Raw genomic sequence first — 15716 nt, forward strand, 5'->3', positions numbered from 1 at the left:
TTTCTTTATGGTATGGCCAGTTTCCAAGTATTTCATTGCTTCTTCCCTCAGTACAGAAGTATCGAATGCTGTTTACTGAATATTCCACTGGTTCTTATTTGGGCTGAAGGTGTCAGTTACCACTACCATTCAGGGGATCAGTTTAGCTGCACTGAATCTGTTTTGGTGGCTCAGTTCCTCATTTTCAAAGAGAAGCTGCATTTCCACATCAGCTGAATCTTTTGTATGCTGGTATTTTCTAGACTGCTGGCTGAAGGAAACCTTGGGAAGGATATGCCTCCCCGCCACCTCCCCTAACATACACACATACCATACTTCAAGGATAGAAATGGAATGGGGGACATGAAAGTAATTCAGAGACACAGGGGAGTTTTTAATGTAAATGATGCACCACAGGGGACTTAATGTCATTTTAGATAAGAAGGGGACAGGGCTGCATATGCAAAAATGCAAATGATTATGTTAGTGCCTGCTTGAGGTTCCACAGCTCGGTGCTCCGAAGTCAGGAAGTGAATAAGTACAGTCTGAATCTGCACCCTTAACTCATCCCTCTTGCCCATCCTAAAATATGATATCTTCCTTCCTGGTGTGATCAGAGTCTATAGTTCTTAAATAAGAGAATCTTTTCTCCAAAGTTAGATAAACATACACTTCTGAAATACTAAATGGCAATTTAGACATCCATTGGGGGTCGCATGTTCCATCTTAACTTCTGCCCAGCTTGACTTTTTGAGTGCTTAACAGGGCAACCTTAATGGTGCATCAAAGAAAGCCAACCCTGGTTCACCATTCTGCCTCCCCAGCCCCTGACCTAACTGCAAGACCATCCTTCCTACTAGCAACCTGAAAGAGATTTGATCAAATTCTGATACCAGCACTGATTGCCAACGCTCTTATTCTCCAGTGATGGTCTTCATTCTTTCTGTGGCTTGTGGGATCGGTTTCCACACCTGGACAGCTTAACTATACAAAATATGACTATCTTTCTCATTCCATTTTGGTGGGAGATACAAATTGAGATGAAGAGTCTTTCATCTGAATACTGGTTGAGTATCATGAGAGTAAGGACTGATGCTTGGAGAGTGGGATTTGTGTTAGGTCTGAATGTTGTCTTAGTTTATGATTTTCCTGCTATTTAATGCTTACACTGCTGTGAAGAAATACACATGAGCAACCTCAAGATAACAAAGTTTTTTTTCTACATGTGTAGGATCACACGACCTGCTTGTGTGGTAGGTATAGTTATCCTCATTTGTAAAATTGAAGCACAGATTGGTGAACCAAATCTCTACGTTTATGATAAGTGCCATGGGTTTTTTAATATGAAAGAGCAGGCAGGACCTTGAGTTTTAAAGACAGAAGTTTCAAAAGACTCTAAATGACTTTGGAGCACAAGTCCCATCAAAAGTCATTGACTTGCAGTAAGACTTGTAATCATACTTGTGCTCCAGAGTCACTTAGATGCTTTTGAAAATCGCATCTTGAGGTCTTAGTTGAAACACCATTATACACTCAACTGCATAGAAATCAATCTGTCCAGCTCAAAAGGATTAAAATGCTAAAATCAAAACAAACCAACCAAAATACCACCGTGAGGGTCTATTTCAATGGTGCATGTGAATGTACCTTACCAGTAAGTATACAAAGTTACACCAAATTTTACAAGTTTCTGTGTGTGGTTAAACAGGTGCCCTTTCCATTGGTGGCTACATTTTAAAGTGATGGATAAAGTTATCTCTGTCTGTAGATCAGTTTAATTTTGCAAAGCCCTTTGGAATCCTTTGAGAAAAATGCTACTGTATAAACAGATCTCAGTATTTAGACTATTTCTATAGCTAGTGGCATGATGGAGCCCTTCATAACTATCTGTACAACAGATCTTATTCTCCCTGGTAGGCACAACTATATTATTGATGGGGTGGGAAAAATCTGACAGAAATAGGTCAAATACATTCAGTAAGAATGTCTGTACTTAAAAGACCACCACTCCAAAATAAAAGAGTAGGACAAGACAGCGGGGCTGTTCCTCCAGTTTGCTGACTGGAGTCACATCCTGGCAGGATGGATTGTCCCAATCTAGTATTGTGACCTGATAATGTTTATGTTGTAGTCATGACATGGTGTAGCATCTTTGTGATGCAAATGGTACCCACAAGCACCACCAGGGTCAAGAATGAGAACTGGCAGCAGTGTAAAATAATGAGAGAAATGCACCCGCTTTATTACAGACTGAGCTGGGGGGTGTCTATCTAATCAGACCCTACCCATCACCGTGGCATCAATCACCAGACTTTTGCAATTAAATCCTGAACACCGAACCCCTTCTAGCTAAAGATGGAACTGAGTCAGCACCAGGTATCTGGATCTCCCATTCCCTCCCCCATCCCAAACCATCAGAATACAATGGACCCTAGATCCCAGCAGCTTCTGCTTGGTTTTGCAATCACAACCTCTGATAAAGGAGATTTTTGCATGCCGCCCCTCTTTGCTCTGCCACTACCTAATGCTGATTTGGGAAGATGCTGGTCCAGTTCGAGGGAGCAAGAGATTTCAGTTACTCTATTTGCATTCCTTCTTCAGCCAGAAAGGGCTGGTGAAATCGAGCTGGTATTTATTTATTTACAGCCTATCTTCTGGAATCCTGATAGTAAAGTTATTAAAATTAGATGTGTCAGCGTATTGAAGAGGGTTGCGGGACTCTTGCATCTTTCATGCAGTTTGATCCAGCTCGGCTTGTTAACACTCAGTTACTTTTTGTGATTAATTATTTAATCCTCTCCCTCAGTACCACGGTATAATTGCAGCCCCCATTTCTGCTGAGATTCACAGTTCTTCAGTTTTCCTGCGAGCGCTTCAGGTACCACCTTGAAATACAAAATGATGAGCTCTGTATTCAGGCTCTTAAAGGAACAGTGCGTCATTTTCCTCTTCTCTCCCCCTGTCCGTGCCTGGCTTCGTTGCTTTGCTCAGCCTTGTGATGCTGTTGGCACTTGTAGCCTTTCTTTACTCCCAGGCAGCCGAAGGTTTCAATCAGTTCCAACTAATGCACATAATGAAATTTGCGGCACGCGCTGGAGAGTGCTGTCCCTGAGTTCTCTGTCAGTAGCAATGTAATCATTTTCAACCATTCATTGCTAGGTAGACTTGCATGCCGCAGAAGCATTAGATAGTGTCTGTTCTGACTCCGGATGTAGTCGGACACACGAATCACAGACCAGAGGATATGTTGTCAGAGAAGTGACTTTATTCCAAAATGTCAGATATGTCAAAACCACCCCCTCACACCTTTTTTTTGTTGTTGTTCCTGTCTCAGATGCATTTTGAATGGCTTTCAGGTCACGTGTATGTACTCTATTCCTTGTAGTGTCTTCAGCGGGTTTTTTTCGAGATCTTTTTTCTTGTGTTGCTTCATGAGGGGACGTGTACAAGTGATCTCTGTCAGTTACTTTGTGTAGGTGTGTCTGCACAAGAGTCTGTGGGCATTTCTGGGCCTATTAGAACGTGAGTCTCTATGTGAGTCTCTCTATTCTTTTTGTGCAGGCTGTTGCTACTCAGGTGTCAAACAGTGATAGATGAATTTAGATGGTGTAGGTATGTACTAGAGCATGCGAGTTTCGTACATTGTGTGTGTATGTGCCAAATTGAGCCCTGGTGTAAGTGAGCACAACTCCACTGACTTCAATGGAGTTGCACTTAGTCAGTCAGCAATGAATTTGGCTTACTGTGTGTGTATGCAACATAACACTTCCCCCTCTATGGAACTTTTGCACCTCAGTAACATACTCCAATAATTTGCAAAACTCTACTGATTTTGATAGAGTTGTACTTGCTGCATCAGTGGTGAATTTGGTTTACTGTGTGTATGCAACATAACATTTCCACATCTGTACAGCGTTTGCATTTTAGTAACAACCCAATAATTAGTAATAAATTAGCCACATTTTCTTAAGGGTTTGGTTTCCCCCATCCCAAACTTTTTATTTGCTATTCTCATTGCAACTTCCTGCTACAACCTGTCAGTACTGCTTTGGGGATTGCTGCAAGAGGGCAGCAGAAGGTTTAAATATCCTAGTTACAAAAGAAGTTTTGTAGAAATGGAAACATGGTCTAGTGGTTACAGCACAGAATTAGGAGTCTGGAAATCTGAGTTCTGTTCCTGGCTCTCCTACATGGGACCTTGAGCGGGTCACTTTTCCTCTCTGTGTTGGGGATAAGAATGCTGATCCTTCCCCCACCTTTTAATATGAGAAGCTAAGTTTTTCCTCTGTAGACTATTGACCAGCAATGTCTGGTAGGTAGCTGAAAAATCAGTGATATCATTAGATTAGAAAAACTGCTGAAATTTTTATAAGCCCCCAAGCATTTAAACATTAATTTTCACATTGCAAAGTCTCTCAATATAACAATAATTTCATTTATGAAGTCAAAGTGCTCAGGGCACCATACAATATACAAAAGCAAATTAAAATGCAATAAAATATTTATGGAGACAATAATTTGAGTGCTTTAACAGTTTTCTAAGTAGGACTTACCAAGCTGTTGCACAGAGTGTGTATTTTAAACCTGGCCTTACCCCAGACACACTTCTGTCAGTGTGCTTTGTTATTTTCCTCCCATTTTCTTAAAAGAAAAAAACAATTAAGAGGATGAAGGTATTCACATCCCTAACATATTTTGAGTCTTAAGGTCCCTGTCCTTCAAACACTCATGCATGGAATGCACCTGTGTGCAGTTAAGCACACTTGTAAGAACCCAATTCTTCAAATATTTACACGTTTAATTTTATTACCATGACTAATCCCACTGATTTCACTTTACAGTGTTTGCAGGATCAGAACCTAAAGGGCAGTTCTGCTCTGAAAAGAAAAGGGGGACTCCATGTTCCTAGTCTCTCCAGGATTTGTCTATATTGCTAGTAAAATGATTTTTTTTAATGCAATCTAACTACTAGTGCTGCAAACTCAGCCTGAAATCTGGAAGTCAAGCTGGATTCTTTCTGGCTCATGCATTATCATCATCCGCTCTGACTCACCTGAGTAAGTAAGAGGCATAGTTAATGTAGGCTTGAGGTGGATACCTCTGTGCACCATGGTAATACTTCTGCAATTGGACCTGAGGCCCTGATCCTGCAAATTCTTCTGCTTGTGTAGATGTATGCACCGCTGTGGAACTCCATCACTTCAGTGGGCTTCCACTCAGTCTCAGGGATCTGCCTATGTGGGGTAACTCCCATGATATGAATTATTGGTCATAATGATCATAGAATCATAGAAGTGTAGAACTGGAAGAGACCTCAAGAGGTCATCTAGTCCAGTCCCCTGCATTCAAGGCAGGACTACATAATAACTAGATCATGATGCACAAACCCGAAAGAACAACAGCTGGAAAAAAAATCTTCCATCAGTCAACTGCAAAGTTAGCATCTTGAAGAGACAATAAAGATAGAGTCCTACAATACCAGTTTAATAAAGGTATTTCTCCAAAGAGAACCATATATTAGATTTAAAAAACAAACCTCAGGCAGTAAAAGTTAGGGTCACCTACACCCTGACTTACAATGGGACACAGACTCACTCCCTGATGCTGTACAAACCCGGCTGCAGCCTGGTCAATTTCAAGTCACCACAATTAACAGTAAAATGAATCATTAAAACAGTTTGAAAAATCTCAAAAACAACCATCCACCTCTCCTAATGGAGCCTTAATATAATTCACAGAGGCAAAGAGCTGAATTAATGTGCTGCTCTTCAGTGGTTCCGTTTGAACTAATGAATTACTTATGGCTTTGATCCAGCTCTCGTGAGGTATCTAGTCATCCCAATCAAGGCAAACCAACCACATCCTGTGGCCCCTTTTATAACAATAACCACAGCACCTAAGATCCCAAACATTAGTAAGTGTAGTTTTATGGTGAAGAATTATGAGTCCAGACAAACCTGAACCTTCCTCCCACATCAGTCCAGACTCCTCTGAGATTTAAAAGTGTTTGAGATGCTTGTATTTCGGGTGAGGGGGTGTTAATGAGCAAACCCTTGGGGCAAGTGGGCATTACACTGCTAGTAGAAGCAGACCAGGAGTTTATCAGGCAGATGCCTGTCTTTGCCACAGGTGCCAATCTTTGATTGCCTTGTTATTAACTATTTCTATTAGAGTTGCATCCCATTCCTCTTTCAGACTGGTCTCAGCTTCTACTCCCAGGATACTTAGCCAGCAGGCAATTCTTTTCCAGCCGCATCAGATCCAGTGCACCTGCCTATTTCTTTGTAAGCATCTTTATCCATTTGGAAAGAGCAGTTTTGAACAGCAAACTTTGGCCTCCGAGTGAGAATATAAAACCCACGCCTCTCTGGACTCTGTGTCTGCTTAAAGGCCCCCAGAGATAAAGATTTTACAGATTTACACTGAAGTGTAGGCCTGGAGGTCAAACAATGCATCCACAATGGAGTTGTCAGGAATGAGCCATTTGAAAAAATTATAACCCACAGGGAAGCCACAGTACTCACAAGCTTTCGACAGAGCAACCAGGTCTGGGGCCAGTGGGTAAGACGCAGGGTTTACTGAGGATTCAGGCCTAATAATGCAGTAGTCTGGATCGAGGTCTAAAGGGTGCCATTTACTGTACAGGTTTCAGAGTAGCAGCCGTGTTAGTCTGTATTCGCAAAAAGAAAAGGAGTACTTGTGGCACCTTAGAGACTAACAAATTTATTAGAGCATAAGCTTTCGTGAGCTACAGCTCAGTTCATCAGCTCACGAAAGCTTATGCTCTAATAAATTTGTTAGTCTCTAAGGTGCCACAAGTACTCCTTTTCTTTTTGCGAATACAGACTAACACGGCTGCTACTCTGAAACCTGTCATTATGCAAGGCACTGAATTTAGCCGTATAGAGTGGAAATCTGTCAACTCTAATGCATCCGATGAAGTGAGCTGTAGCTCACGAAAGCTTATGCTCTAATAAATTTGTTAGTCTCTAAGGTGCCACAAGTACTCCTTTTCTATTTACTGTACAGTTACTGGTTATGGCTGAAATTCTCCACTGATGATCTTGGGAGTGAAGGATACCTTAGTATTTTGCTGTTTATCCTCTGTCCAGGTGTCTTTGATTGTTCCTTTGGTAAAACTTCCAATGCTCTCAATTAACACAGTGAAAACATCAGTTATGTGCAGGACACACATGCAGTGTCTCCATCCAACCTGATATAGGACTTTGATCATTGTCTCGAGCAAAGTGAATTCCCATGTGTTGTGGAAACTGTTCCTTGCCACTCTCTCCAGACATGAAGGAGTGTGGCCAGACCACCTCCGTACTCAGCTAGTCCGGTCCACTGGAACAGGTCTGTGGGCAGCCGCTTGCCAGGTAGAATAGCCTTCGAGCTGCTCTTCTTATGCTCAGCTCCCTGGTTCCAGAGGCATACTGTCACTTTTACCCCTGCTCCCAGGAGCTGTGCTGACTACAACTCAAATGCAGCTCAGAATCTGCGTCGCTAAGTCTGCTTTAGTGTCTGGTCACCAGTTAACATCCACCATAGGCTGGTGATGTGATTTTTCCTTTTGGGAGTTCTCTGAAGGGGAGGAGATTGTAAGATACACTGTGCAATTGAGATGCCTGAAAATGATGGAAAGGGAAAGGTTCATGAAGGAGATGCCACAAGCTCTTAATTCTGCTATGTAACACAGGGCATTGTAGAGAACTAGCTAGTGTGTGCACAGATGTATGCGTGTATGTGTGTGTGTGTGTATACCACTCCCCCCTCTACTGCACAGAATCAGAACTGCTCTGAAGTGCGTCATAGACCCTTTACTGCTCACAGCACCTCTCTTTAGGTTACATGGTAGGGACCTGTGCTTTTGAAGTAGGAGACTCTGCATGTAACTGCTGCAAAGTTCTGAATGAATTTGTCACTCTGTGGTGCTGTAGGCAGCCTCTCACTACACGAGGGGCTTGAAACATACAATGGAGCCCGTCCATCCCCTCCTCCAGACACTACCAACTAATTGCACAGGGAAAAAACTAAGGCGGCTTCTTTCTTCTTAGTAAGCCTGTACCTCTAATATTGGGTTTGGTAAGTGAGACATGAAATCCAGCTTGACAGACAGATTTCCAACTGGTGGCTACCTGACCTTTTCATTCCCACCCTCTTTGCAAAGCCTCTTGGCAGCTGGGAGGCATCCCAAGAAATAGCTAAATAGGCCCCGTGCTATTTCAGCCTCACACTGATCCCCAAGAAAGAGTTAATTACAGTCTTTTCCTCTCGCTCAAAGGTGGCTCGGTATTATCATCAGAGCTGTAATTATTCATGCTAATTGCTTATTTGGAAAGGGAGAGAGAACGGGAGAGAGAAGCCCCAGCCTCCACATCAGTGATTAGCAGATCAGACCAGGTGCACTTCATTAAGCCTGGCCTGAGCAGCCTTGAGGGGGGTGGAAAGAGCCTGGGGAGGCTGGAGTAGTGGTAACTGAGTAGAGTGGATCACATCTGGCTAATACTGCTACCTCCTCTGGGATTGAAAAAAAAAAAAAAAAGGAGTATGCACTTCTTGCAGACCTTCCTCCGAGGGAGGGCACTAGGAGGTAATTGTGTTTTTGGTTGCAGTCTTCATTTGTTTTATGGCTTTGTTAATCCCATTCCATGAGGGACCTGGGGTGGGCTGCTAAATGCTTGTCCATGGCTTGTATTTGAATGGTACTACTGATTCCTCATAGAGATGCGTGTGTCTCATATAGGGTTAGGTACTGGTGCTTTATTAACCAAGTGAGAACTTTACCGTCTCTTGGCTGTGTGGAAGCTGACAAGCTGGTTGAGTTAATTGGGGTGGGGGAATCTGTATACATGTTTTCATTCTCTCTTTTAGGGTGTGTATCTTGTGGGCTTTGTAATATCAAAAGATTATTTCCTGTGGGAGATCCTTTTTTGTGTGTGTGTAAATAGCTGTGGATTTAAATTGTGTTGCTTAATAACACAGGGCTTTTCCTTGTGAAAAGCTGCCAATTAGCTGTTTAGGGATAGCTGGGTGGCAAAAGTTTATCATCACCCGGGGGGGGGGGGGAATTGATTGTAAGTTGCTTTTCTAGTAGGGAGAAGTTCGTCAGTGCTATTGTATGTAGAAGCAGTCTCTAGAGCATGCCTGTACCTGCTCTGGGGACAATGACAGTGGTGTCTCATTTGTAGTAATAGGCCTAAAGGCAGAGGCTGACTTACTTTGAAATGCCCATCCTTAAGAGTCAAAGGGAATTGAACCAAAACTAAAGCATAAGCCTCTACGAGTTGAGCTGAAGCACTGATCCCTACCTGGTAGCTCTCCCAGACCGGGCTACGCTTGCGCTTTGAGTGCAGTGCTATTAAAATACTTGGCAGTTTCCTTACTCCCATTACTCTAACACTGCAGAACAGTCACTGAAAGAGTTTATAGCGTTTTACTCCCTGCGGCTTTGATAATACAAGACTTTTTTTGTTTTTTTCATTTATCCATGATGTGGTGAGAAGTACTGTATGGCCTTGAGACTCGGAGCTGGTAAGACCTAAACCTGTAGACTGAAGTTGAAAGAATTCCCCAAAATCCTTCCAAAAGGGATCCCATGACTTCTCCCTAAAGGTTTCTCTGCCATTTGCCTTTCACGATGGTAGCCACAGCTGCATGAGCCATCAGCTTTAAAAGTAAAGATGAAGGACTGCTCTTCTTTCTGGAGGCTTAAAATATTACTCTTGTCGCTTTAACATCTAAGCTCTGGAGTGACTTGCCATAATTATGTTTTTAATGTACTGTATAATCTTTTCATCTGGATGTTTTACTACTTAGATTATACAGGCTTTCTGCACTTGCACTCTGGCTGCAATACTAATTCATTTTCTGCAAGGTGGGCGGGGGGTGTGGTGTGCAGAGCTAACCCTGGGATCCCAGTCAGCTCTGTCAATCTACTAGAAGTGGGTATGGGGGTGGGGGTTGACTTTCCCTGTCTAATCAAAGCAAAGTTTGGTTTTGTATGGCAATTGCATGGATTTATGTCTCCTGGGTGGCAGTACAGCACTCTCTAGTAAGCCTTCAGCCCAGCTGCTGAAGGCCATTTAAGTTTCAACACCCTAGATACTATGGCTTATTAGGAATGCTTGGTACCCAAAAAGCATGTGTATCCAGTTTGGAGGGGGATTGTAACTTTACCAGCATGGTTGCCTCAGCTTGAATCTGAGGTTGGGAGTTCTTCAAAGGATGGCTCTAAAACATTATCTCCAGTGTTCACGTTGCACAGCAGCCATTTGCTCCATATGAGCCCTGCTAGCTCGGGAAGATGCTGTACTATGTGTCTGCAGAAAATCAGGGAAAACTGGGGGACGGCGGGTTCCCTGGTTGCTTATAGCTGAATTCCGTGGCCATATGGCTGAGCATGTTAGTAAATGAGGCTTTGCTTCTGTCTTTGCTGTGCCAAAGCAATGGCCTTTGGTAAGCTAGCTGCGCCTTGGCTGTTTGCAAGGTGCAATGTTCTCATCGTATTCCTCACCCATCCCTTCACGTTTCTTCCCTGACCTGTCTTGATGGCTATAGTTATGGCTTCTGCGGTTCTGTCCCCAATCAAGCAAGCTGTTTGGCTGATCAGGAAAGTTTCTGGGGTTAGTCAGTAGGTGTAACTGCTACCCTTCTACAGAATTTTATAACCCTCATGCAGCTCCTGGATCAGGCACGGCTAGCCAGGAATGTTCTATTTCTCTGCATGCCGATATAGTGAGCTTTCATTGTGCTACTGCTACTAACCCCCAGTTCCCTTATTCTAACCACTATCATTTATCTGTGGGATTAGGGCAAGTTTTCTGCAAAGAGCCGGTGAGTCAACTTCTGCCCTTGATTACCTTCTGGCAAGCTCCCACTGGAGTCACTGGAGGCTGTGAGGGTATAAATGGGTGCAGAATTTAGTCTTTGTTCCCCTTCTTGTAATCAGTGTCTCACTTCAGTGTGTAAATTAATATTCTGGTAGGGAAAAGAGCCCTCTCCCTAATTACAGTACTACCTAGATCAATTTAGCTCAGGCTTATCTGAAACATCAGGTATTGTCAGAGGGTACTGGCCCAATTGCAACAGTATAGAAAGAACTGATTGTATCAGACCAGTGTTCTCTGTTGTCTAATCTTGAACTTTCTGGGGATGAATCACAAGCACCTGTGGTGTGTTATGCAAAAAAAATGAAATGTCTTAAAACTCCCTAACTCTGAGGGTACAGGGCAAGAGATGGTGCTTTACTTTCAGCTCTGCCAAATTCAATGCCTCAGAAAAGGCAGCCACAGCTAGGGAGATTTCTATATAGCTTCCTTTTGGCTGAGGTTAAATGGTAAAAGACTCACATGAGGGTTTGGGTAGTTTAGAGGAAGAAGAGGGAGATTTTTTTTTTTTTGAGGGTGTAAGTAGAATCGGAGCTGCAGGTCACGGAATGTGGTAGTTCCAGATTCTGGCAGCAGTTGAATGTTAAGTATTTGTTCAGTTCTCCTTTACCATTCCTCATCCTGTTGCTATTAATGTGTGGGTGGGGTGGTTGGTGGTGGTGTTGTTTTTAAAAGGACTCCAGTTTACCTCCACTCACACAGCCATACCTGATGTCATTGTAATCCACTGGTGTGTTACAGGTCCCTCTCTGGGCTGATGCACAGAGAATGACTTCAGATAGCCCTGGACTTCAGAGGTTTAGCTCAAGCTGTAGCAATTTATGCTTTTTAGCACTGAAGGTCCCTGGTTCAATCCCTGATGTGTCAGCCCAGATGGTGGTTGTCTCATCATTTAATTGGCAAATTATTTGCATCACCTGTGAGGTTGTAGAAAAGCTTTGTGCTAAAGAAATGAAGTTCTCGGCCCCCATCATGGGATTAGTCCTGATTTATTGCAGTTTGAGAGCAGAAGTGGGGTAGACTAGGAGGTAATGGACTAGACTCTTAGCTGAAATCATATTTCCTATTAACCAGCGCTGCCTGTTTCATTCAGAGACTCTATTGCTGATATTGAAAATAAGGAGAGTACCAAGCACTCCTCCCTAATTAACGGTTCTAAACTGATTTTAATAAGTGTTGGTGACAGGTTGTGTGATGGATGGTGTCCTTGTTGAGTGAAGCAATCCGCTTATCCACAGGACCAGTATAGCACTGACAGTCGTAGAGGAAGCTTCCGTCTTGCCAGCATAGTATTCGTCAACCCTGCTCTGAAGGGGTCAAAGCTAGGGGTGAGAAGGTAGCCCTGATTCTATGGCCCAATCAGTATTTAAGTACTCTGAAGTTGACAGGGTGTCACTTGCATCTAGGAACTGGATGGCAACCAACACCCATTCTATGATGCTGAACAGTTGTTGGATGCGATACCCTCAATGCATCACTCGTCTGTAATGCCTTTCATTGCAAACATTAGTTTGTATTGTAAAGGCTGAGGGCAGGGCTGTCTTTTTTCTGATGTGAGAATGTCTAGCCTGATGAAGCCCCCACTGGTATTGTGGCATTGCCACAATATTCATCAGAATATTCTAATCTCCTGACATCCTGTTTTAGGGATGAGTAAAGTGACACGGAGCATGACTTTTGCAAGTCACATCGAAAACCAGAGCAGAACCAGGTAAAGAACTAGAGTGCTAACTTCCAGCACCTGGGTCTAGCCACTAACCAGGTCTCCCTTTTTCATTTATTGTTGATCTGGGCTGGATTGAGTACTAACAATCTACTCCTATACATTTGAACAGACTGGGCGGAGGGGCTGAGATCTTAGTCTCTTCCATAAGCATTAACCAGCCTTTCAGCTGATTGCTGGGGGAGAAACATTTTGATGGAACTGGATGGTGTGGTTGGTTTTGTGTTTTTATTTTACTTTCCTTCCATCTTCCTGAATTCATGTAGTTGATGATGTGAGATGTGTGAGAAAGGAACCAAGATCTGTGATCAGAGTGGAGCAGAAAGACACATCTCCAGGCTATACTGAATGTTTGGGCAGTCCTGTAATTTTCCTCCTTTTTCCTGACAAAATATATTAATTGGAAGGCAACATCGGTCAATGCTTATTGGGTTTGACAGACCTGGGACTATGCTAATTCAAGAAGCTGCGCGCTGTGTGTGTGTGCACGCTTTTTTTTTTTAAGGGGCTAAGATGGCTGGCTATTTCCGAGAGAGAAATCAAACTGACAAATGTCAGGAAAAGCAGACTTGCAAATCAAGAGCTTTAAAATAGGCAAGTTCTAGGCAAAATTAGCCCACTTCTCAGGAAAAAGTCCTGAGCTCTAGCTGCCTAATCAGCCAAGTTGAGAAAAGAAGTGTGTTGTCCAATAGCCAAATGAATCTTGCAGGGGAGCAAATGTAAATCAGAACTAGAAACAAATGTTCCTTTCTCTTGCTCTTAACAAAGAGCTGCCCTGATCCAAAGCCCACTGAGGTCAATGGAAGGATTCCTATTGACTGAAGAAAGCTTTGCACCAGGCCCGAATTGCTTACGATTGAAAATTGACTTTGAGGTGAAATTGCAGGGAGCTAATTTGTAGAACACGCTGTATGCTGCTGAGTTAATGTGTGCCCTGGAGAAGAACGCTCTGAGCAATTTCCCATGTGGATGGCTTTCCCTGGCACTGTACCTATGGCCATGTCCTGAGGATGAGCTATCAACTTTCTGGCTCTTGGGACTACATCTTGTTCCATGAGAAAAAGGGGTAGATGATGATGATATTCCCTTCCCCAATGATCATAAGATGCAATTATTATGTGTGAGTGTGGCGTTAACCTCTCCCATCATAGGATGGGATTTGGCCTGTTTACTACTTGTGAGGCTTAACTTTAAGTAATAATAATACTTGACTCTTGTATTGCACTTTGATCAGTGGATCTCAAAGTGCTTCATAGTCTGTAATGTCTGTATCCTCACCACACCCCTAAGAGGTAGGGAAAGAATATTATCCCCCTTTTGTAGAAGGGGCACAGTGAGGCTAAATAGCTTGTCCAAAGTCACATGGATAGACTTGTGGCAGAATAAGGAATCAAACCCAGGGCCTACCATGTCTTAAGTTAGTGCCCTAACCACTGGTCCATCTTCTGTCTCATGAAAGAGGTCCCTGAATCAGGGTTGCATCTCTTATGTTTTGTGTTTTTTTCATAAGGCTCCCAATATTTGCATTTTTCTTCAAGACCTAGCTTATGGAGTCATGTGACTATATGAATCTCTTGAGAAAGGGGGGGGGTGTAAAGTAAATGTATAGCCCTCCTGTTTGTGGAGGCAGACTTGACAATGTGACGCCAGTGCATCCTACAGGTTCAGAAACCAGACAAATAAAAGGAACCCAAAAATTCTAATCTCTTAAACATCTCAATATTAAAGACAATCTCATGACAGTTCTGAGGGCTTGACATGATTTTTTGAGGGACTGGGGCAGGGAAGGGAAAATAGTGCTGCATATTTGTCTTTGAAACCTTATTCTCTCTATTGCCTGGCTTTTTTTTTTCCTGCGTTCTTTCTTGCAGAAAATTGTCCGGCAGCTATTTGAACTGGTAGGATATGCTTTCTACTATTGCTTCATGTACATGTCTGTATAATGTATACTTCTGGGTTTCCTAGTTTCCCTCACTATTTCAGTAGTGCCCACCTCTCTTCAGCACAGCCAAATGATATTGCAGCCTGATTTTGTGTGTGTGTGTGTGTGTGTGTGTGTGGGGGGGGGGGGGGGTGTTTAAAATAAAAAATGAATAAATCTTAACCTCCTCTATAATAGCGTTAGCCATTTTAAAAGGGATGCTGTAGACTGATGCTATTCCAAATAAAGGGGCACACTGCTCCCTAGTGGATCCTTGGGTAGTGCAATGAGATAGGTTTCTGGAAGAAATACCACACCACTTTCTTTTGTACACTACCAGACTCAGGTCTTTAGTATCATACTGATTCGCCTAGAGATGTGAATAAATGAAGAAAGGTGAAGTTGCCTCTCATACATTTTTCTTAGGGGGGAAAAATGCCTTGCAAATAGTGTGTGTGTGTGTGTGTGTGTGTGGGCGGGGGGTTGTTTTTGTTTCTTTGTTCTTCAGCCAGCCCGTATCCTTGACTAGACAGTATCAATTTAAAACAGTGGGGGTTTTAAGTGATTGTGTTTCCGGTAACGCAAGAATAGAAGATATTGCTCATGGGGGAAAGCCTCCTTCAGAGAAGACGGGAGGAAAGTTGATGCACAGAGATTAACTTGTCATTGGTTTGAACAGCAAACCTGCTTGTGTACTTCAGGAAAGCGGTGAGATGCTGCTCGTTCTAACTAACAGCTACATTTTCCTTGTTAGCCTCTGATTGCACTTTGTGTCTTGGAGGTGTATGCCCTTGTAGAGGGCATAAGGGAATAGGGAATCTCTCTTAATGTGGAGAGAAGAAAAATTATTTCCTCAAGCCATATTCCAAGAGGGAAAAGAATCTTGTCGTCCCCGCTGTCAATGAAGTGCCTAGTGCTAGGCAAACTGGGGAGCCCAGGGTTCAGCTTCTGCACTTCGGAGCTGTGCATGGCGAGACTTCCCTAGAAGAATTAGGGAAGTATCCTCCCCTGGGAACTTTCCATACCAGGCAATTGGGCTCAATCTGCATGCCAAAATAAAAGATCTTTAGGTGTGTGAGGCTGAATAAGTGATGATGACTCTTGGTCACCTCTCTGGGGAATTCTAAGTGAATCAGAGCGATTTGGGGTGGAACTCAAACCAAGTGGGTTGGTGGCATGAGCCTTCTAAACAACACTGCTGCAAGGC

At 43.1% G+C, this 15716-nt stretch overlaps 1 protein-coding gene across 7 annotated transcripts in view; it reads left to right on the forward strand.

Annotated features, from left to right (window-relative positions):
- Positions 1-15716, forward strand: part of GRIP2 (glutamate receptor interacting protein 2) — a 490758-nt gene that overhangs the window by 292051 nt on the left and 182991 nt on the right. The window contains exon 1 of one of the 7 annotated variants that reach the window (XM_038410481.2): positions 8334-8569. The exons of 5 other annotated variants lie outside the window; for them this stretch is intronic. In XM_038410481.2, the coding sequence (XP_038266409.1) occupies positions 8527-8569 (43 nt within the window). In that variant the 5' untranslated portion in view covers positions 8334-8526. Of the gene's footprint in view, positions 1-8333; positions 8570-15716 lie in introns of those variants that run through there. One more of the 7 variants, XM_038410478.2, reaches the window with a different exon arrangement.

This window comes from Dermochelys coriacea, chromosome 7 (assembly GCF_009764565.3).
Source record: "Dermochelys coriacea isolate rDerCor1 chromosome 7, rDerCor1.pri.v4, whole genome shotgun sequence".
NCBI classification, from domain to species: domain Eukaryota; kingdom Metazoa; phylum Chordata; order Testudines; family Dermochelyidae; genus Dermochelys; species Dermochelys coriacea.